This window comes from Kalmanozyma brasiliensis, assembly GCF_000497045.1.
Source record: "Kalmanozyma brasiliensis GHG001 unplaced genomic scaffold PSEUBRA_SCAF18, whole genome shotgun sequence".
Classification (NCBI taxonomy): domain Eukaryota; kingdom Fungi; phylum Basidiomycota; class Ustilaginomycetes; order Ustilaginales; genus Kalmanozyma; species Kalmanozyma brasiliensis.
In genome coordinates, this window is record NW_015961957.1 from 12230 (window position 1) to 33729 (window position 21500).

The 21500-nt window shown below is 57.5% G+C and overlaps 9 protein-coding genes across 9 annotated transcripts; 6 read left to right on the forward strand and 3 right to left on the reverse strand.

Moving 5' to 3' along the window:
* Nucleotides 1-793: 793 nt before the first annotated feature.
* PSEUBRA_002182 (Lipopolysaccharide-modifying protein) lies at nucleotides 794-2707 on the forward strand (the record flags this gene model as incomplete). The annotated part of the gene is made up of 1 exon (XM_016435354.2): nucleotides 794-2707. One exon carries the CDS (start codon nucleotides 794-796, stop codon nucleotides 2705-2707), a length of 1914 nt encoding a protein of 637 aa, XP_016293090.2.
* A 401-nt stretch (nucleotides 2708-3108) lies between these two features.
* PSEUBRA_002183 (uncharacterized protein) lies at nucleotides 3109-6243 on the forward strand (the record flags this gene model as incomplete). The annotated part of the gene is made up of 1 exon (XM_016435355.1): nucleotides 3109-6243. The coding sequence occupies one exon, from the start codon at nucleotides 3109-3111 to the stop codon at nucleotides 6241-6243; it is 3135 nt and encodes a 1044-aa protein (XP_016293091.1).
* A 270-nt stretch (nucleotides 6244-6513) lies between these two features.
* Nucleotides 6514-8061, reverse strand: PSEUBRA_002184 (Ribophorin I; the record flags this gene model as incomplete). Its single annotated transcript, XM_016435367.1, has 1 exon — nucleotides 6514-8061. One exon carries the CDS (start codon nucleotides 8059-8061, stop codon nucleotides 6514-6516), a length of 1548 nt encoding a protein of 515 aa, XP_016293092.1.
* A 439-nt stretch (nucleotides 8062-8500) lies between these two features.
* Nucleotides 8501-10975, forward strand: PSEUBRA_002185 (CDC45 family; the record flags this gene model as incomplete). Its single annotated transcript, XM_016435351.1, has 1 exon — nucleotides 8501-10975. The coding sequence occupies one exon, from the start codon at nucleotides 8501-8503 to the stop codon at nucleotides 10973-10975; it is 2475 nt and encodes an 824-aa protein (XP_016293093.1).
* Nucleotides 10976-11012: 37 nt separating this feature from the next.
* PSEUBRA_002186 (uncharacterized protein) lies at nucleotides 11013-12428 on the reverse strand (the record flags this gene model as incomplete). Its single annotated transcript, XM_059464782.1, has 1 exon — nucleotides 11013-12428. One exon carries the CDS (start codon nucleotides 12426-12428, stop codon nucleotides 11013-11015), a length of 1416 nt encoding a protein of 471 aa, XP_059321245.1.
* A 1343-nt stretch (nucleotides 12429-13771) lies between these two features.
* PSEUBRA_002187 (Lipopolysaccharide-modifying protein) lies at nucleotides 13772-15238 on the forward strand (the record flags this gene model as incomplete). Its single annotated transcript, XM_016435362.1, has 1 exon — nucleotides 13772-15238. One exon carries the CDS (start codon nucleotides 13772-13774, stop codon nucleotides 15236-15238), a length of 1467 nt encoding a protein of 488 aa, XP_016293094.1.
* Nucleotides 15239-15354: 116 nt separating this feature from the next.
* Nucleotides 15355-16839, reverse strand: PSEUBRA_002188 (uncharacterized protein; the record flags this gene model as incomplete). The annotated part of the gene is made up of 1 exon (XM_016435375.2): nucleotides 15355-16839. One exon carries the CDS (start codon nucleotides 16837-16839, stop codon nucleotides 15355-15357), a length of 1485 nt encoding a protein of 494 aa, XP_016293095.2.
* Nucleotides 16840-17314: 475 nt separating this feature from the next.
* Nucleotides 17315-18346, forward strand: PSEUBRA_002189 (Electron transfer flavoprotein, alpha subunit, C-terminal; the record flags this gene model as incomplete). The annotated part of the gene is made up of 1 exon (XM_016435364.1): nucleotides 17315-18346. One exon carries the CDS (start codon nucleotides 17315-17317, stop codon nucleotides 18344-18346), a length of 1032 nt encoding a protein of 343 aa, XP_016293096.1.
* Nucleotides 18347-18717: 371 nt separating this feature from the next.
* PSEUBRA_002190 (Anaphase-promoting complex subunit 4 long domain protein) lies at nucleotides 18718-21489 on the forward strand (the record flags this gene model as incomplete). The annotated part of the gene is made up of 1 exon (XM_016435366.2): nucleotides 18718-21489. One exon carries the CDS (start codon nucleotides 18718-18720, stop codon nucleotides 21487-21489), a length of 2772 nt encoding a protein of 923 aa, XP_016293098.2.
* Nucleotides 21490-21500: the final 11 nt, after the last annotated feature.

A 21500-nucleotide genomic window follows, 5' to 3' on the forward strand; every position in this document is an offset into this window, starting at 1 on the left:
TTACGCGTGGAGATGATCCAGACCGAGAGTCACCGAAACGAGGTGGTGGTGGCGAGCAGCAAGGAAGGGAGCGCGGGATGTGTAGGCGGAAGTGAGGGAAAGGAGGGGGGAACACAAGAAGGTGTAGGAGGATCGAGGGCGCGATCAAGGTCTTGACAAGCGAATCGAGAAGCCGCGGGACGAGGAGGACGACACGGGACTGGCCAGCCAAGGGAGCTGTATTGTTAGGGTCCATTTATTATTTTGTCTTAGCCGAGCGAGCTGCAGTGAGAAGCAAGGCTGGAATTCATTTTTTAATTTCCTTGTTTCATGCACGTCAAGGCAGGACGGGAAGGGTTTCAAACGCTCGTCCGACCCTCGTGCAGCGCTCTCTCCCTTTTCTATGGGTCGGTGTGCGAAATGCCATTCAAAAGAGGCCTCGTTGGATTCAGGGCAGAGCGCAAGGACAGCTGATAACAATAGGCAAGACCTGCATGAACGTATAATCAAATTGGTTTCTTCCTGACCGACCCTTCTTCTTGCCTTGCGCACGGGAGAAACAAATGACCGGGATGGTTCGCACTCGTACCAACAAGACGTGACGATGCCAAGCTGGATAGATAGGCGTACATAGACAGCAACACCATCTTGATACGTAACCACAAGCGTTCACAGCCATCATCAATCGCACCTCGGCTCGCCGTTTGTTTGGGTACATTCACGACTCGAGCCCACTCAAGTGGGCGTCAGCTGCTGCCAAACGCATCCACCTATCGCAGCCTCAACAGCTGCTCTAGCTCGGCTTTTTGGCACCATGTCGATGCAAATGAGCGATCTCAAGCTGGATCGCGGCGACGTCTCCTCCTCGCGTCTCAGAAACAACGCATTCGCTCCCTACACATCGGATGGCAGCGCTGATGAATCTAGCTCGCAGCGCTATCGATCCGCTTCCCCAAGCAGCACATCTATATATCGCACTGCTGGTCCGTCTGGTTCGCCAAAGAGTCAGCTCGCCTGGAAGATCGCTGGTGGTCTCGGCGCGCTGGGCCTCTTATTGATCCTCGCTGGACGCCTCGGCGTCTCCCACAAGGGCGTCTCGTCTTACTACACTACATCGCCCACTGCCAGGTATCACAAGGCCCGCGAATCCATCGACGACATCCTTGACAGGTGCGATCATGCCGATATCCATGACATCAAGTGCAAGGTTGATTACGCCGAAAAGCTTGCCTCGGAGCTCGTCGCTCGTCAATCGCGCACGCTAGATCAGGCCGTGATCGAATACGAGCGCCGTTACAACCGAAAATCTTCCCCTAGCATGGAAAAGTGGTTCCAACTTGCTCTCGAAAACAATGTCACCATTATTGACGACTACGACCAGGTCAATACTGACATCCAGTTCTACGTCCAGTCCGGCCTCGTGGGCGAAAAGCTCAAAGCCAGACTCCTGGAAGCCAAGATCGTCGTGGCCGATCCCGGTCAGGGCCAACTCAGCATTGTCGACGGTCAAGCGGTCATCTTTGGTCCCGACCGAGGCTCCCTCTCGGCCACTTCCGTCATCGAGCTTCTCAAGCCGGTTCAGCACATCATTCCCGACTTTACCATCCCGTTCAACTGGTACTCAGAGCCCAAGATGCCCCATCCCACCGCTCGGTCAGAGTCGGATCCCATGAACTTGGAATGGATAGGAGGCAAAGACCCAACAGAGGCTTTGCAGCGCGCATGCCCTTCCAATCATATTGCACCCGCCAGATCCTGGGATGCTCTGTTATCTCCTCTCGACTACTGCGAGGACTCTCGTACTGGTATCGCCCGCCGCCACGGGTTCTTTCAGGCGCCCGACGGATTCGGTCCGCTCAACAAGCTCGTACCCGTGCTCTCCCGAGCAAAGCTCTCTAACTTCGCTGACATCATCGCTCCCAACGTCTGCTACTCGGTTCCGGATTATCGAGGCTCGGCGGACCCCGTTTCTTGGGAAGACAAAGAGGACAGTCTATATTGGCGTGGCGCCTTCACCGGCTTGGCTCCGACGCCGGAAAATTGGGCGGGTGGTCATCGGCATCGAATGGGTCGCTACACCAAGCAGCTGCGTGAAGCATACGCCAAGCTCACCCACGGTGTCGAGCGAGATGCCTTCGACACAAAATTTGCCCCTAACAGGACCATCGTGCCGACGCGCGATTCTGTCCATGTCGGCAACAACACGCTTCCGCTGTTTGATTACAACGACCACGAGCTCGTAGAAACGATCAAGCGGCTTGGGCCCAACACCTTCAACGTTGGCTTTTACACCTACAGACCCGCCGCGGTCGAGGTGCAAAAGGTCTACTCCAAATACTTCCCCGTGACCGGCTATGAAGTGCGCGACACGATCAACCATTACAAGTACCTCCTCGACAGCGACGGCCAATCCATGTCTTGCCGCTTCTACCACCTCCTCTCGACCAACGCCGTTGTCTTCAAGCAGACCATCTGGTCCGAGTCGCACGACGAGCGCATCGTTCCCTGGATCCACTATGTGCCCTTGGATCTCCGTATCGAGAGCAACGAGCTGCCCTACATGCTCGACTTTTTCCAGAATCATCCGCAGGGGCCCGAAACAGCTCGCAAGATTGCAGCAGCATCGGCGCGATGGGCTCAGAACACGCTGCGTAGGATCGACGTATCTCTGGCCTTTGCTCGAGTCTTGATCGAATACGCGGACCAGCTTTACCACGCACAGAGCTGAACTCGCGTGTCCTGGTCAGCGACTCATCCTGCACTTACTCAATATCATCGTCTTAACCGTAACACAAGTCTTCACGAGTCAATCCACGGCGGCTGAATTGACCAGCTTGTGTAGCTTGTGCAGCCTGCGACTGGTTGCTGTTGTCTCCATCCGCGACGTCTACGTGCCTAGGGCTGGCAGCAGTGACAAGAGCGCGCCAGTCGAGGCTGAAGAATGACTTGTTAGACCGAAGCATCCTTTCCAGGTTTCGACATGCCAAAAATGTTGTGCAGTTCCGAGGCTGAGTAAAATACTTATTCAGTAGATTGCCGTCCAAGAGCCGAGCTGGCTGAGCTTGAGCGGTTGCACTGGATGAGTTCTGATGCGATGCCTCGAGCCTATATCTGAACCACCAAGTCAATATGGTCTCGGTCTTGCAGCAAGAGCCAGAGCAGCAGCCGCAGCAGCAGCAACACAGCCACCACAACGACGACGACGACTCTGTTGACGACTCCGACAATGAGGCTACAGCTTCCACCTCTCAGCACCCCCTCCACCCGTCCGCCGACAAACCAGATAAGGTGACTACGGAAAAGAAGGTCTCTTGTCAGCCATGTCGAGAAGCCAAGGTGAAATGCATTCCCTCTCCCGACCCATCCTCGTCCGACTGCACGCGATGCCTCAAGCTCGACCGTCCGTGCTTCTATCGCACGCACAAGCGCGGTCGCAAACCAGGCAAAATCAAGTTCCAACAGATCCTCAGAAGACTCGAGCTTCTAGACAGGACGCTAACTGAGCTCAGGGAGCTCAACGACGAGGTCGGCGATCCAGATGCCGGCAACTTGATCGAAACCTTGATGTGGCAGCTGCGGCGAAGCAAGTTTTTCGACAAGAGCAACGCGATCACTACAGATCTGCGACAAGATCAAGGTGCCAAAGAGGTCAAAAGAGAGCGCGAGGCAAGCACACCTTCCGTGCTGAACGCAGGGGACGGCAGCAGTGGTCGCGGCACGCCCATTCCGCCCGTCGTTCCCATGAGTGTGCACAAGGGTAGATCGGATTTTAACATGCTGGTCGATCTGGAAGATCACGCCTCCGTAGCAAGGGTACCAGACGAGTTCCCCACTCTGAGCAATCCGCTCAAGCTCCTGGCTCAAGCAAGTAGTGAGGAGAGCGAGAGGAGAGGCTTGATTGCGAAACATCACAGGTCGGAGGGGAGCAGTAGAAGCTCTGGTTTGAGGATGCAGGTGAGTCTGGAAGAGGGAAATGGGGACAAGGACGATGAGGACGGACACGCAAAGGTAGCAAGCGGTTCGAGCAGTCAGGCCCAGAACGAGGAGGCGAGCGATCAGCTCAGAAGCGATACGGCGAGGAAAAGACGTCGCTCGAAATCCCCCGCTTCGAATGCCGACGCCTCGAGCTCTCGACCCCCTCAGCAGACCGTCTCGAGGGGCAACACCACCGCAACGTCCTGGGCCTCGACGTACTTCTCCCGTGGCGCCTTCCATCCCGTCTATGACAATACCCCCGAGCACGACCCAATCGACTTGCATCTTCTCTCGCTCGCCCAAGCTACTCGCCTGGTCTCGACATTCTACGCCTCGTTCGGCACCTTTATGCACATCTTCGACCCGGATCTCTCGACCATTACGTACATCCGCAAGCACTCTGCCTTTCTGCTGACCGTCATCTGCGCGCTCTCTGCCGAGTTCGAGTCCTCCCCCGACCCCGCAGTCCAGACGGATTCGGCCTCGCTGGCGCTGACACTGCGCAAACACTACGAGGGCATGATCACCTGGCTCACCGCTTCCGACTACAAAAACGTCGAGATGGCGCAGGCCTTTTTCCTGTTGGCGTCGTATCGGCCAATGTCGGACAGCGCTATGTCCGACCAGACCTGGCTGTTCCTCGGCACCGCCATCCGCATCGCCACCGAGCTCGGATGCAACCTGACTTGCTACTCGTACTCCACCTCGTCATCTTCGCTACCACCGGGCGCCGCAAGGGACCATTACCAGCGCCAGCTGCGCAATACGGAACGGCTGTGGATCAACCTATGGAACCTCGAAAAGACGCTGGCGAGCCAGACGGGTCAACGTATGCATCTGGCGGACGAGGGCGTGGTGGCACACTGTTCGCGATGGCATCGCATGGACTGTGCGCTGAGGCAGGACGAAGTGTTAGTGGCTCAAGTCGAGCTGCGGCGGGTGATGATTGACAAGTCGGATCACTTCAACACGCACGTGCTGCGAAGTCTGGGTGCAAGACGCCGGCTTGGCGACAATATCTCGGACACAACGCACCAAGCCGAAGGCGACGACGCCCAAGACGTCCTCAGCACCGCCGAAAGGGACCAGCTCTCGCTCCAACTCAGCTACTTCCGCAACGCGGTCTCGATGGATCTCAAACGGTGGGAGGAGCGATGGCTCTCGTCCTCGATGGCAAGCTCGACCCCAACACCGCTCCAGATCACCGGCCCCCTCTGGCTCGACTACGCCGCCCTCGTCACTTACGCCCTCCCCTTGCCCATCAGCTACAACGTCGACGTCACGCCCGAACTCACCCATCTCTACCGCCACTGCTACATCAGCTGCACCAACTACATGGCCACGTTTATCGACCGGTCCCAGCGTGGGCTCATGGATCACATCACCAATTCGACGATCGTGTCCACCGTTTATGCGGTGGTATTCGCGCTGGATCTGGCGAGGAAGGCTATCCGCCAAAGGGACGGACCGAACTCGGGTGTGGACTTTGGTTTTGTCAGCGCGAAACGCGTGGTGAACCTGGCAAGGATGACGGCGAAGGAGCTGGACGCGATCGGCGCATCCAAGAGCGGAAGGAGAGGTCGGAGCATCGCTAGCAAGTACAGCGTGTTTCTGCGAGGGGTGCTGGCCCGGTTCGAGCCGGAGGACGACGGAGAGGAGGTGGAGGGCGAGACAGAGAGGGCTGCTGTTGGGCGTGGATTCAGCGCTCAAAACCCGAAGAGCGATCCGACCATCAATGCTCACCCTACATCCTCGGCTACCGACACGATGGATGGTCAAGATCGCCATCTGAGGCGGGACCACAACCATCCGCTTCCACATCGTCCGCACGGTGGACCCGGCTCGTCTGTGCCGCATGCCAATCTGGCGACGGCGACAGGCAAACAAGGGACCAGAGCCTCGCACTTTTACTCGTCGAACCTGATGTTTTCGCCGCAGCCCTCGCACCCTGCCGCACCCCACGGGTCACTTCCGACCTCGGGCGGCTTGGGAGGCTGGTCGGCCCCCGCTCCGTCGCCCGCCAATCCGCACCATCCATCCTCCGAGTCTGTGGGCCGGTTTGTGCCCCCGCACCACCACCATCCCGCTGAACCTTCGCAGAACTGGCAGAGCGCAGCAGGACCAGCAGCGCTTAACAGCCCAGCAACGTGGTTCGCGCACCAACTTCCTGGCGCGCTCGAAGACCCGAGCTGGGAATGGATGATGAAGGATCTGGATTTCTTCAGTGTGGATGGAGGTGGAGGTGGCGGCGAGCCCATCTTGGATCAGATGGGACGGCTCTTTGGTTGAGCGCTCACAACCCCGTTGGTCCAGACTACAGCCATTGGGAATGGGAACGCAGGTGAGCAACTTTCGGTGCAGTCGGACCCTCGCCTGCTCGATCATGGCACATGGGTGCGTTTCGACCTTCGTGCACCGTCAATCTCACCGTCTCACGATCGTTCCACATCCACGGTCTTGTGTCAACTTTTGCGCGGTATGGACCTGTTTCCGTGGTGTCAATGGCGCAGGGATTGCTGTTGCATCGCGAGTCTACACTATTTCATCTATGCGAGCAGCTCACTTGATCTTGGTTTCGACTCGCTGCAGCACCGCCGTAGCGAGTAGCAGAGCGCCCGTCACCACCGCCACCGCGGCCACCTTGACCATATTCGCCCGGTGTGTCAGTGTGTACTTGACATAGACCAACTGCGCATGTTCGCTCGAGCATCCCTTTTTGGTCAATTGCACCGCCGGCCTGCCCATGGTATCGAGATACGTCTTGACGATGCCATTGTCGACGTTGTCCATGGGAAAGGGCAGTTCGATGCTCACCCGCGTTGCGCCCTCTGGCAGCACGATCGTGGTGCTCAGCTCGTCCACCGCCACATCCTTGAGCGGCGTGAACAGAGGGATGGCGGTAAGGTAATCGTCCGAGCCCGCGATGCGCTTGGTCCACCCACCCGAAGAGAGCGGGAGCGTGTAGCCGATGCCAAACGTGTAGTTCCAGCCGCCGAGCAGCGGGAAGCGAGGTTGCAGCTCCAGCAGCGAGAGTCTGGAGATGAGCGCTTGTGTGGCAGGGATGCCAACCGTAGAGGTCAGTAGCGACGGATCGGGCGATGAGGAGCGGAAACGTGAAGTGGAGACGTTGCCAATCTGGTCGATGAACCAAGGGTCTTTGGTCCCTGCGGGCAGTGTAAAAGTCAAGGTGGAGAGTGCGGAGCCAGAAGCGCGGTTGTAGAAGGACGACATCTGGTGCTCAATCCTGGAAAAGTGTCCTTTGAGCTTGGGCCCAGCGTTGCGGAGGAGCATGCGGTCGGTGATGGAGAGCGCATCGCCCCAGTGGCTGATCTCGGCGGTGCGATCGAGGGTGACGATGGTTGCCCGAGGAGCGTCCGCTTGGAAGTGTACGGAACCCTTGGCGACAGGTGACGAGGTGGAATAGGGCGCAACGCGTTCGAAAGGACCATAGGTGACGATGCTGCCGGACTTGGTGGCGTCCTCGGGGGTGAAGGAGACGATTCTGGGCGAGGCGGCTTTGACCTTGATGCGACCGCTGTCGGTGGTGTAGGGGGAGCGAATGGCGGCGTCGCCGTTCCAGAGGAACAGCTGCGGGTCGGTCTGCTTGACAGTCTCGGGCAGCGGGGTGGTGATGTGGTTGAGCGTGGTTTCGAGCGTCAAGGTCGCGCCGTCGGCACCCAGCACGCTTGTCGGAACCAGCGCTTCGAACAGATAACTGTCTGTATCACCGTCGATCGCGCCCTGCGGCGAAAAGTCGATGAGGGGTCGAACACCGCCCTTGTACTCGGAGCTGGAGGCGAGGGGCGAATCGAGCGCGGGCTTGATCGTCATTCGGCTCCACGAGAGGTGTTGGGCTTCGTGTGCGCTCAGCAGGAAGTAGTACGGCAGCACATCGGCCGATAGTGTCGACTTGGGCCTGATCGAGATGGTAGTGAGGGTGTGCGATGTTGAGCCAGTGAGGTCGATCTGCTTGACGTAGTTGGAGTTGATCCAGTCGTTGGAGGATGGGAGTAAGACTGCGTTGGCCATGCTCGTACACAGCGCCAGCAGAGTGGCCAAGAGCACCAATATCGCCGAAGCAGCGCTTGGTCTGCTTGACCGCGCCATGTTGAATGTGTGTGCCTTGTCGATGAGGGGCGTGGTTGAAAGGTAAAGAGGAGGAGATCAGGCTCGAGGCTCAACTGGACTGGACAGTGCGCGCTGCCTTTCTTCTTCCAGCTCAGTCGGCTCAGCCTGGACTGCCGAGAGCTGAGCCGCACGAGAATTCTTTTCTTGTCGCAAAACCGTTCTCGATCTGACATCTGACTTTGAAATTGGTGCTGCAAACAAACACTCAACGCGAAGGAAAAGATCGACTCGACGCGCTCGTGTTGCTCTCTCAGAAATCACACTTGAAGCTCAGCCAAGAGAGCATTGCTAAAGTCACACACACTCGGCTGCTTGACTGCTCACTCTGCACCTGGCTAGATCCAATGTCCTCTCAACCACCTACCATCACCAATCATCACCGTACCACAGCTGTGTACTGCTTTCGTGCAGCGCCAATATGGTCGTCGTGGCGTGTCCCAACTCGTCGCTCGTAGACGTACATATCGATCCGGATCGCATCCCCTCCTCCTCGACCTCCAAGTACGACTATGCCTCGGCCTACTCTCGCATTCGTTCTGCAGCACGAACAGCCGGCCCAGGCGTATCCAGCGTGCTCATCCTCAGCTCGCCTGATGTTGACTCGGTCTGCGCCACTCGCATCCTCACCTCACTACTGCTGCAAGACGACATTCCACACCGCATCGTGCCAGTCGAAGGGTACCGGTCGCTGCTCAGCACCCTTTCGACCGTGTTCTCTGCATCAGACTCAGACGCACAACAGCCAAGCTCGTCCAGCTCGACAGATGTACGCTCGGTCATCTTCATCAACCTTGGCGCCGTGCTCAGTCTGCCGACCACGTTCAACATTCCAGCCAGCTGCACAATTCATGTCATCGACTCGCACCGTCCATGGAATCTGGAGAACCTCTTTGCGACGAGTCATGCCAACGATAGAGTCTGGTGCTGGGACGACGGCGAGATTGCCACCAAGCTGTGCAGGCAGGGAGGCGAGAGGGATGCGTTTGAAAAGCTCGAATTTGACGTCGAGTCAGATTCAGAGGAAGACTCGGACGACGACGACGACGACGCCGACAGTGCAGCCGACTCTGCTCACAGCGACGACCACGACGATGACGACGAGGATGGGCCAGCTGGCAAGCGCAAACGCTCGTCTCGCTCTCGCTCCCACGACAGCACCAAGAGGCGGCATCGTCAACGGTCTCCCACCTCATCCAGCGCGCGGCTCACCAACGCAGAACGCCATCGATACCGGAATGTTCTCACGCGCTATTACAACCGAGGCGAGAGCTTCGGCATGTCAGTCTCTTCGATGCTCTATCTCCTCTGTGAATCGCTGGGTCGAGCGGACCGCGAATCCCTCTGGCTCGCCATAATCGGCCTCACCTCGCTCTATCTCTCGAACAGCATCGACTTCGAAACCTACGAGACCTACTCGTCCGCCTACGCTTCGGAAGTCATCGCCATCGAGCCCACCTCGTCCAACGCTCCCACCGAAGCGTGGTCGCTCGACCTGCTCTCCAAGGACCCAGACTCGGAAGAAGCCGCCACGAGCCGATCCACCGCAGCCTCTCGCGCCCAGAACCGAACGCTGCGCTCCGTCATTTCAAAAAACACCAAATCCGAAGATGCCGATGACCGCTCCATCCGCATCATTCCGTCCGAGCTACGCTTCACTCTGTACCGGCACTGGAGCCTCGAGACGGCCATGTACCACACAGCGTACGTTGCCGCCAAGCTGGGCGTGTGGCGCGAGCGCGGCTTGTCCAAGTTGCGTGGACTGATGGCCAAGATGGGCTTCTCCCTCACCGCTGTGCGTCAGAACTACACGCACATGCCGCTTGACCTGCGTCGCAGCCTGGTGCGCAAACTCGAGGGTATCGCGCCTGAGTACGGTCTCACCGAATTAACCTACCGTGGGTTCGAGCGCAGTTTCGGGTTCCGCACCGCCCCCTTGGGAGCAGCGGACGTGGTGGAGGGCGTCTCGGCTCTGCTCGTCGCGGCACATGGGGTCAAGATCGAAGTCGAAACGCCAGGAATGGTGTTCGCCTCTGCCAGCTCCGGCGGTGGTGCGCCACTAGGCAACAGCTACGCAGCCAATCTCAACCCTGCCAATCCCAATGCGCAGACTTCAGAACTGTTCGCCACCAAACGCGTCTGGTCGCTCGGGACCACTCTCACAGACAGCATCACATCCGCCATCGCCGCCACTACCTCCGCTGGCAGCGGCAAGGACCAAGCGGGTGCCAATGCCGGATTGGATCTGGACGCGATCGCCTCGCAGGCCGGGGCATCCGCCGAGGACATTGCCGCCCTCGAATCCGCAGAGAGGCAGGTATGGATCGCCAACTTCTACGAGGCCTACCGCGCGCTCGACTTTAGTCGCTCCACGTCGGTCGATCTGCTCCGCTCGTCGCTGCTACTCAGCCAGGCACTGCACCGCAAGATCGTCGCCCGCGGTATCGGACTCATTACAAATCAGAGCATTCGTACGCTCAAAAACTTCCGCCTGGCCATCCTCAAGGACGGCTCCGACCTGGAGCTCTTTGCCAACGTCGAGGTGCTCGCCCGCCTCGCAAACTGGCTCACCACCTCGCTACGCGACATCATTGTCGAGCAGCAGACCCAGGCGGCTGCTAAGAAGAAGGGCGGCAACAACGCTGCAGCGTACGCGCCCCTACCGTTCATCCTAGCCGCCCTACACCCGGCCAAGGACAGCTTCCTGGTGCTGGGCTCCACAGGCAGCGCGGTCCACGGCATGGTCGAGAACAACCACTTCACCGCCGCCTTTCAGCACGCGGCCAAAATGAGCGGCGCGCGAGTCCGACACGATCGCTTTCAGACGTTCAGCATTCAGGTGAGAAAGAGCGATCTGGCGGGCTTTGTCGAGAAGGTTCACTTGAAGATCAAGTAATTGCAATGTCTAAGATGCAGAGCCAGTAGGCGAGCGACTAGTATTTATGCTTGTCCGGCAACGCCTTGGGTGTGTAGTTGCCTGGCAGGAAGTGCTTATCGCACAACTCAGAGAAAGGCTTTGTGGTGTTGGGCGAGGCCATCATGACTGTCGTTTTGCTGAGCACTGCTTGCACTCGACGAGTCAGAGCTCGGTCCACTGTGCTGCCACTCCACCAGAAGCGCGACTGGATCTGCGGCATCATCCAAGGCTTGACGAAGCCGGGGAGATGCAAAATGCCCGGAATGAATTTTGAGATGGTGCTATGCAAGAGCCATGGCTGCGTGCCGTTGAGAGTTTGAGCCGAAAGCAGCTTGGACGCCTCGTCTGGTGGCAAACTGAGCATCTCCTTTCGTGTGCCTTGGGATGCGATGCGCGGCTGCCATTCGAATTCGTCTTCGCACGCCCACAAGGGCTTGATGAGTTGGCCTTCGAAATCGAGCTTGATCTGCATCTGCTGTCGGTAGTACATGACGGCGAAGATGGTTTGATCGTCCCAGACTTTCTTGCCCCAGGTGTCGTTCTTCCAGTAATGGATCACGGCGGCATACAGCTCGCGAGCATCCTTTGCATATGCGATCATGGTACCAGAGTTGAGGTATCTTGGGACCGCCTTTTGTTGAGAGGTCGAGGTAGGCCATCGGTTCTCCTTGCCCCAGATGTCCTCTTTTGTGAAGGGCGCTTCCGGCACGTTGCAGTAGGGCATCTCGTCGGATGGTGGGGTGCCTCCATAGCAATGCTTTTCAGCGCCAAAGAGCATGCGCTCACCAGATACGATGAACTCAGCCGCGACCTCCCGCACGGAGCGTTGAAGAAGAGCATCGAAGCCATCAACAAAGATGACAATGTCGTTGTCGTCGGCGTGGTCGACGAGGAATTGGTGGACAGCACGCACCTTTTCGAAGAAGACATCAGGTTGAACGAGAGGGAATCCCCAGCTCAAGATTGTTGGTTCGGCGTCGTTCATGACGGCAGCAGCAAGGCAGAAGCAGAAGTTCTGCGTGGCTTTGGTCGCTGGCATGAGATAATGGATCTTGTTGATTTTGGCCAACTCCTTGCGAGGCCAGCGAGAATCGGCTGCTTGCACTCGAGCACCTGGTCGTAGCAAGATGCCGATTTGCATGCCGAAACAAACGAGACCGAGTAGCATCAAGCCCAATTTGAACCAGCCGCTCTGAAGTTGCGAGAGCAAGAGGCTGCGAACCGAAGTCTTGCTGTGCGAACGGTAGTCTCGCAATCGCGGAGCTCCTGCCTCCTCCATCTCGTAGTCGTGCGATTCGCGAGGCAAGAGCTTGGCGCCCTCGACCTCGTTTGAGTCCTGCGGAAGGCTCTCGTAGTCTGACATTTCCGAGAGGGTAGCTTTGCTCTGTGAGGGACTGTCGTGGTATGGCTCGAGCTTGTCCGGGTTTGGCATTTGCGTTTGGTGATGGGGCCAGGGGTGTGCAGGGATCGTTGTCCGAGTGAGAGACAGACTCAAACAAGGGTATGGGGAGCTATATAGTCTTGCAAGAACAAAGGCTTTGAATTGGCCTCAGAAGCGTTGGAATGCGGAAGAGGCGCGCGCATTCGTTTGTCCGACCGAGCAAGCCGGACACGAGACGAGACGGAGCAACAGACCCTTGTGGTCTCAGACTGGGTCAATGCCGGTCTACAGTAGAGGTTCGGTACACAGTCGACTGGGGCAGCCCAATTTTTTTTGTGCACCGTCGCTTGGAATGTTGCAAGACAAGGTTCTCGTCGCTTGATCTGGCAGCAGATAGAGTACACGCGATTGCACCTGATGAACAAGAAGCCGCGCTGCAAGACTTGATTAATAGAAGTGAAAAACAATAGTGCTCATGCATGCAGAGCTTCCCGCTTCCCGTGCCTAAGCGAATCGAATTCAGCGTGCCCTCTTTGACAATCGTGTCGCGGTCTGTCTCATTCTAAGCTGTCCAGCCCTTGATTCGGGCGCAACATGCACAGGCAATCCAAGTCAATTGCAGCCCTCGCCGAGCGACTTGGGTTCAAAACTGTGGCTTCCGTCCCTGTCTCGGACACGCAACCTGTCCCAAAGTAGAATGAATCCTTGCAAAGCCTAAGAGCTGCCCATCTGCTCGGCACGGCACGGCGAGGCCATCACCGAGGTCTTTGAGATTGCTCCTCGTCGAGTTGTCACTGAGGCGAGCTGTTGTGCTTTGTCAAGCTAACCATCCGACCTTCATCTACGCTTGCCGTCTTCTGAGGCTCATCGGCCCTGCTGCCGCCATGGAGCAACATCATCACGCCAATACAGACGGTACCAAATCCGCCTCGTCCTCATCCTCGTCCTCCATCTCAAGCTATCCGCCATCGCTCGCCGCCAATCAACCAGCGTGGTTGCGTCCAAACGGTCGGGCTCCCAGTCAGTCTCTGCGACAGCGTGTCTTTGACCTCTTCGAGTCAAAGCATTCCACGCCGCCCACAACATCAAGAGGCACAACCGGCCAGCCCTGGTCGGAAGCTGACAACAACATGCCCAAGGGTATATTAGCGTCCCTTCAAGACCTTTTCCGCCATCGTTTGTGCAAGAGATTCATCATCATCGCATGCGTCTTGTACGGTCTAACGCTCTCGTACTCTTTTTCGCGCTCCAGAGATGTTGGCGTTGGCGGTTTTGGCAGCCAGGTGGCAAGTCAACCGAGCTTGCAGCTTGCTGACACTTGTCCTCGCATCTTCTCTGATCCCCAAGTCGCCATCAAATGTCATGTCGAGCTGGCCCAACGCAAATTCGATGCCATGGTGGCGCGCCAATCGCAAACCTACGAGCAGGCGGTGCAGCGATACGTGGAGCAGTACAATCGACAGCCTCCGCCTGGCTTTCAAGACTGGTTCACTTTCGCAAAGGCCAACAACGCGATCATCATTGATGATTACGGTCAGCTCGAGCAAGATCTTGCACCTCTGCGCAAGATTCCAGCCCATGTCCTGCGTCAGCGAATGAAGAACGGTCGCAAGACCGGCATGTGGGAACTACACCAGTGGGACTTCAAAAACGGCACTGTCTCGACCGGGGCAAAGCACGGGACCGTCAACGCTTTCAAGGGCATCCTCCAACCCTTCGTTCACAAACTTCCCGACTTCAGCGTTCTGCAGAACTGGGATGACAACCATCGTGTCTGCGGTCCTAAACCGGGCGAGGTCGAAGATGTCAACGACACAACAGTGATCGAGGTTGGCACATCCGGTGACCCTGATGCAATGGATCATCTGACCATCGGCTGTCCACGAAACACCGAAACAACCTCGTCCGTCACCAGCGATCGTCCGTCAGTCGACTTCTGCAAGCATACGCATGATTGGATGAACCAGCATGGCATCTTCCGCGTCCATAATGGCTGCTTCAACTCTACTGTTCCGGTCCTGTCTCTCACCAAGATCTCGAGCTTTCAGGACATCACCACGGCTTCGTGGTGCTACGGAGCCGATGGATATCGTCTTTGGGGTCTCAATCCGAGCGGCAAAGACTCGGACCACGTGGCGTACCGAGACAAGAGGGCACGCATCTACTGGCGTGGTAGCAACACCGGATCTAGGCGTGGCAAGAAGCCACACTACTACGGACACCGCGAGCGCCTTGTCATGATGGGCGCTCAGATGCAGAAAAAAGCTGCCGAGCTTGCGGCACGTTACAAGGGGCAAAGCTTGCCCGGAACCTTTACGCAAGACGATGTCAAGCGCGTCGAGCTGCCCGAGATGCCAAAGACGTTCACGCAGCTTCAGCTCTCAGCTCTCTCGCGGCTCGACCCAGAAGCGATCGACATGAACTTTGTTGGTCTGCACGGCTGCCAGAACGATCCCGAGCGCTGTGCAGAATGGGAGAAGACATTCCCCCTTGCGGCCCATCAGGATTCGTCGTTTGCGTTCCGGAACAAATTCCTCATGGATATCGATGGCAACTCGATGTCCTGTCGCTTCTACCGGTTGCTTGACAGCAACAGCTTGGTGTTCAAGCAGACCATCTACGTGGAATGGCATGATGATCGCATCGTGCCGTGGCTTCACTACGTCCCGGTCTCCAAGGGCATGGAGGAGCTTCCTATCTTGCTCGATTACTTCACCAACGATCCGACAGGCCAAGCGCTAGGCGAGATGATCGCAAACACATCCAGGGATTGGTCGAACAGCGCTTTGAGGAAGATCGACCTTAGCGTCTACACGTACAGGCAGATGCTCGAGCTGGCTCATATCATCGGACACGACTAAAAGGCTGCTTAGTGCGGCTGCATCAAACGTCACGGGAATAGAAGCAACGCAATATCCAAGTGGAAGGTGGTGGTGCGAGCGGTGTATGGCTGTGATTGCAAGAAGGGTCGAGTGAATCATGACGTTGTGGTCTCCCGTTTCTTCTTTGGACTTGTTGAAAAGCCCATTGCCAACAAGTTGTTCTTCTGCGTTGGCAGCTTCTTGCCTTTTGAAACGCTTTCCTTGATCGAGCCATCCGGCGGGACGCCGATCTGCATCAGATCATAAAACTTGTCCCAATGCTCGTTAGGAAAGATGCCGCCGCTTGCCTGGGGATGCCCATTGAACGCATTGCCTCCGACGGCCTGCATCACCTCCTTCTTCCACTCCGGGTCCGTGTCGGCGTAGCTATTGAGCACCTCGATGATGTTGACCTCCTCGCCGCGCTTTTTGGCCACCTGGGCGATGCGGCAGCTGAAATTGACGAGGCCGGGGTTGTAGCCGTCGTTGGCGCACATGACCACTTGGAGGTTCTTGCTCTTCAGCGCGCCGGTCCAGCGAGTTGCGATGGACGGATGGACCTGGTATGCCGAGGTGATGCGGAGGAGCGCTACGCGGCCGTCTTTGGAAAATTTGGGCGGGGTGTGTGTGCAGCGCTCGGTCTCGAGCCCCACGGCATCGCGGGCCTCGTACAGCCGTAAAGCGTGCTTGTTGGTGGCGGGATCGAGGATGGTGAGCGGAGAGGTCGAGGCGAGTAGCGCAGACCAGGCGGTGATGACGTCGAAGTCGGGTGTTCGACGAGGCGCGTTGAGCAGAGCAATGGCAGAGCCGAGTCGCTTCTTTGTCCACTTTTTCACTTCTGGTACGAGATCTGGGAATGGTGGATCCCACTCGACATTGACGCTCAGGTCGCCCATTGTGCCGAGTACTGCGACGTAGTCGATTTGATCTTGTGCGAGCTGCTGCTGGGCCCCGGACCATAACGGACGGCAGAGCACCCATGTCAATAGAGAGGCGGTGGCTACAGGCTTGTGATGACACGCATTGAGCATGAGACATCCTTGCGGCCCCGGTGATCCTTCCGCTAGCCAATGGTGATCCACGACCATGGTGCGAACGGCTTCTGGATGGCCCGACTCCCAGCCATGCTCAGCACCCGGTACGATGGGTGGGCCATTCCTGGAGCCCTGGTCGAGAACGACGATCCATTTAGCACCGTACTCTGACATCGAGTCGCGCTGTCCCTCGGCGGCAGGATTGCTGCCTTTGGTCATGAGATGGACGTCGATGCGAGATGGGTCGATGCGGAGAGCTTGGACCAGCGTGCGGCACATGATGACGCCGGAGCAGAGACCGTCTGCATCTTTGTCCGGGACAAGGAGGACACGCTCGGACGCTGGAGAGGCTGCGAGCGCTCGAAGGAAGTCGGTTGCCTCGTGCAGCTTCGAGGGAGGTGCTGGCCATTCCGGATGATCTGAAGACAGACGGGCCACTTCAATACTGGCCGCTGTCGGCGGAGGTGATGGAGTATCAACTTTGTTCTTGGAAGAACCTGCTTTGGCGCGCTTCGGTGGGGATGTGGTGAGAGTACTCGTCAATGACGAAGCAGTTCGTTTGGACATGGTGGCGGGTCGGAGAGCGAGAATCGGTGTTTGGAGCGACTTTGCGGATGGTTTTGGAATTAGTGTGAAGACAGACCGTTGAAAGAATCGACGGGTCATGCCTTTCAAGTAGCAGGCGCGAAGCTGGTCAGCAGGATGGTGGACGATGACAGGGAGCGTTGCGGGTATGGTCAAGACATCAGTCAGAGTGGTCGTGCAGCAAGGGTCCAAGCCTGCATGCTTTGGCTGCAGCACTTTGACCTCACGTCATTCAGCAGACGCCATGGAGCAATTTATTGAAGCTGTTAGACTCACTTTCTGACCCGCAGCATTAAGTAATACTGACTTTGCGCGCTGAAAGACTTTCGGGTGCGGAGCGTCGGCTGAGCCGGTCTCGAGTTGAAAGCCAAAGGCGGGTGTCCCAAGTGATCCGGCTAATGGCGACAAGGCTTGATCGTCCTTCTCGCCATCATTATCATCGTCCTCACTCGTCATCATGATCGCTACTTCTATGATCCCTCGCGTCGCGCTTCGCACAGCATTGCCTCTCCGCCGAGGCTTTGCCACCTCCCGTGTCGACCTCGCCAACACCCTCGTCTTCCTCGAGCACAAGAAGGGCAACTTTGCTGCTGCTACCCTTTCGGCTCTCACCGCAGCACAGAAGCTCGGCGGTGACATCGATGCGCTTGTTGTCGGTGGTGACGACGCCAGCCAGGTCGCCGACAAGGCTGCCAAGCTCCCTGGCCTCAAGAAGGTTCTCTTTGCCAAGCACGCCGACTTTGCCAACAACCTCTCCGAGCCGCTTGCACCTTTGATCAAGAAGATTGTCGAGTCCAACTCGTACACCCACGTCTGCACAGGTCACACTGCCGTTGGTCGTGACATCTTCCCTCGAGCTGCTGCTCTTCTCGACTCATCCCAAGTCTCCGACATTATCGGTCTCGAGGGTGAGGACACCTTTGTGCGCCCCATTTACGCCGGCAACGCCATCGCTACCCTCAAGAGCTCGGACAAGGTCAAGGTCTTCACCGTCCGTGGCACTGCTTTCGACGCTGCCGCGCTGGAAGGCGGAAGCGCCACCACCGAGGAGGTCAAGCCTGATGGTGTCGAGTCGCTCACCGACTTTGTCGAGGAGAAGGTCTCCGAGTCGTCTCGCCCCGACCTTGCCACTGCTCCCCGTGTCGTCTCGGGCGGCCGTGCGCTCAAGTCGGCTGACAACTTTGTCAAGTACATTGAGCCCCTCGCTGACTCGCTCAACGCCGCCGTCGGTGCTTCGCGTGCTGCCGTCGATGCCGGTTACGCCGACAACGCGCTCCAGGTCGGTCAGACTGGTAAGATCATTGCTCCCGAGCTCTACGTCGCCGTGGGCATCTCGGGTGCTATTCAGCACTTGGCCGGCATGAAGGACAGCAAGACCATCGTTGCCATCAACAAGGACGCCGATGCTCCTATCTTCCAGGTCGCTGATCTTGGACTGGTGGCCGACCTCTACGAGGCTGTCCCTGAGATGCTCGAGAAGATCAAGTAGACTCGTAGCAGTCTCATCGCCAGTCTGTTGAATCTATCGTACAATGTGTCATCAGCTGCGTTCATGTTTGTGCTACATTGAGTATGCGTATCGAGACGCAAGCTGTCTTTGAGCTGCCTGCGCTCTCGGCCTTGATCTGAGTGGATAAAACTCACAACGCTCGTCCGCTCAGTTGGCAGCGCGAGACGATTTTCGCGTAACGCGAACTGATCCTAAAAGTGTCACAAACGCACGGATGCCGTTGAGAAGAACAACACTTTTTGCAACACCTCGTGCGTCCATCGTCCCTCTTGCGTCCATCTCTCAATCCATCCCTCGTCAAACATACACAGCGCCATGGCCAGCTAGCGACAACAGCCGATCTCAACAGTATGCCTATTCCCTTGAGAGACGGCTCCGTCGTCGGCGATGGCAGTCAAATTGGCATGTTTCCCGTGCTCGCCGATCAACGCCTCGATAAGCCTGCCACGCTTCTTCGCACTTCCACCAACCCGCGCATGGATCTCGTTCTGCTCATCGTGCAAGATGCTGCCGCTCCATCGAGTGCTGCAGCCACTGCGCCTCCAGGCATGTCAGCAGCCCAGTTCGCTCTTGTCCAACGAATGCTCGCCGCTCGTCAACGGGGCGCACAGGCTAACAACAACCGAGGCGTACCCGATCCTAAGCGTGGGCCTCAGATCCATCTCGTTCTCTGGCGTATGGGCGATGACAGTAGCGTTGCATGGTCCGTTGTTCTTGACTTTGACAAGCTCATGGATCCAGCCCTGAATGCGCCGGGAGCATCGCAGCAAGAGTACGAGGATGTAAACCTCCACGACGTTGCTTGGAGCCCCCAAGGCGATCGTGTTGCCGTTTTGGCAAGCGTGAGCAGATCAGCAGTCGCATCTACATCCTCTTCAAGCGCTCGGACCAAGACATTCCTCCGGACATACTCGGTCCAGGACGGTCGCCTCCTCTCCACGGTTGCCGTCAGCTCCGCAGGCGATGCCAAAGCTTTCGAGGAGTCAATGACAGTCCGATGGTACGACATCGACTTTGGTCTAGCAAACGACGCCATCGGTAGCAGCAGCGAATCTCTTCTCATCAAGTTGTCGCCGCTTCCCACGCTACCTGCCGCTGATACCTTTGCATCTGCAGGAGGCACTGGTAGTCTCATGCCGCATCAGCTCAGGATGATGCAGATGAGCGGCCAAAAGCCCACACCGAGCTTTCAATTTCCATCGCATCTTGCGTTGCAGGGCCGAGGTCCCCTCGCGAAAGTCCCGCACTTGGCGAAGACGGCCACGGAGCTGCGGCTCTTGGAAGGTGGGGATGCAGCGATCGCGCTCGATCCGGACAGTGCGCTGCCATTGGCGCCAGAGACTATCGTCCTAGTCGGTCGGCCACAAAGTGCCCAAGTTGATCTCGTACTGGACGGTCAGAGCAACATTGGCTCGTTGAAGATTCCCCAAGATGCTCATCGACTTGATTCAGCCATGGAGCGATTCTGCACTCTCTCCCTCTCACACGACATGCAACGAGTCTTCTCGACCTTCACAGCAGGCAACATGGCCACTTCAGTTCATCAATTACGACTGCCGTTGCCGTTCAACACCCGATATGGACCGCTTGACTCGCGTCGCAAAGTGGCCGCTATCAGCCGCACAAGCCATCTATTACGCTTCTATCTCGGCTACGCACTCGATGCCGCCTCGGCCTCGCAGCAGGTCTATCAGCACGAGCTCCTGCAAAAAGTCACCACCGAATGGACTAAGAACATCGACGATCTCAGCCTCAAATTCGGCGGCGACATGAGGTACGAGTTGATCAATGTCCTCCTCACCGGTCGCGCCGGTCCAGCTGCCGAACAGTTCCTTCTCGGAAACCTGACCGAAGGCGTGCTTACCCGGCTGGAGAAGCAGTCGCATACGGCCACGTATGCGCTCAAGAGGCTCATATCCGACAGCCTCAGGCCGGCGCTGGAGCGGTGCATCGTCTGCATGACCGGTCTTTTGGGTCAGGTGCGGTTCTTGGGCGAGAGCGACGGCAAGTTGCGAGCTGCACTCAGGATTTTGCATGCTGCCCTGGACTCGACGTTGAGCCTGGCGAAAGAGGTCGACCTGGAAGCGCTGTTTTCGCAGGAGTTTTATAGATGGTGCAGGACCGAGAGGGAGAGGCAGGAGAGGATCAAGCAAGACCAGGACGAGCCCAGACTGCCCATTACGTACGATGTTCATTACGTGGCAAGCTACATCGACAGAGGATTCAAAAACGAGCAGATCCACGCGAGGATGGGCAACGACCTTCCGGCCGAAGCGGTGGGTGGAATCCTAGCTGACAAGGCAAAGCAAGCATCACTGCAGGGAATATTGGAACGGGCGAGGACGTTCCTTGCTGCTCCAGGCGAGGGCAGAGCCAAGAACCAGTTGCATGAAGAGGTGGCGGAACGGCCACACAAGGCGCCACTGGCAATCGTGCCCACGCTCACCAGAGCGGTGAAGATGCTCGGCGACTGTTTAACGCAGCTTCTCGATGCAAGGCTGGAGGACGCTGTGGTTGAACAAACAAGCTCGCGCGAGTTCGCAAGTTCAGGCTGGAAATTGGCTCAAGAGCCAGCTCCGGCATTATCATCATCGTCGTCCTCGGATCTTCAAGAGCGTACAAAGCGCACATGTACAGCGTCTGCAATGTCCGCAAATACTCTGTTCTCGGCGTATATTCTTCGATCGCATTCCGAGGATCCGACGTCAGCCTCTAGCAAGGCCTCCAGCGTCCTTGCTATTCGTCAAAGCACCTCATCCGATTCGAACGAGGCCGCCTTCGTACACTTCTGCATCACGACCACGGACACCGTCGCGATCGTCGACCTCGGCTTTTATGGCGACGTAGAGCTGCTCATTCTCGCCACGCTGCGCTCTACGTCAGCCGGTGTCTTGCTCGCTTTCAACATTGCCGATCTCCCCTTCTCAAGCGGCGGTGGTGGATTTGTCGAGGTTACACCGACTCGCGCGACAGAGTTTGAACCGGACTTCAAGCCCGCCAGACTCGCGGTCAACACCAACAAGCAGACAGTGGCCGTGATCGAAGAGGACGGGAAGCGGATCGTATACCTGGACATCTCGGTGGTTGAAATGCGCGACGTGGCGATGCAGGAGATGTGGTGAATGTCAGCTGT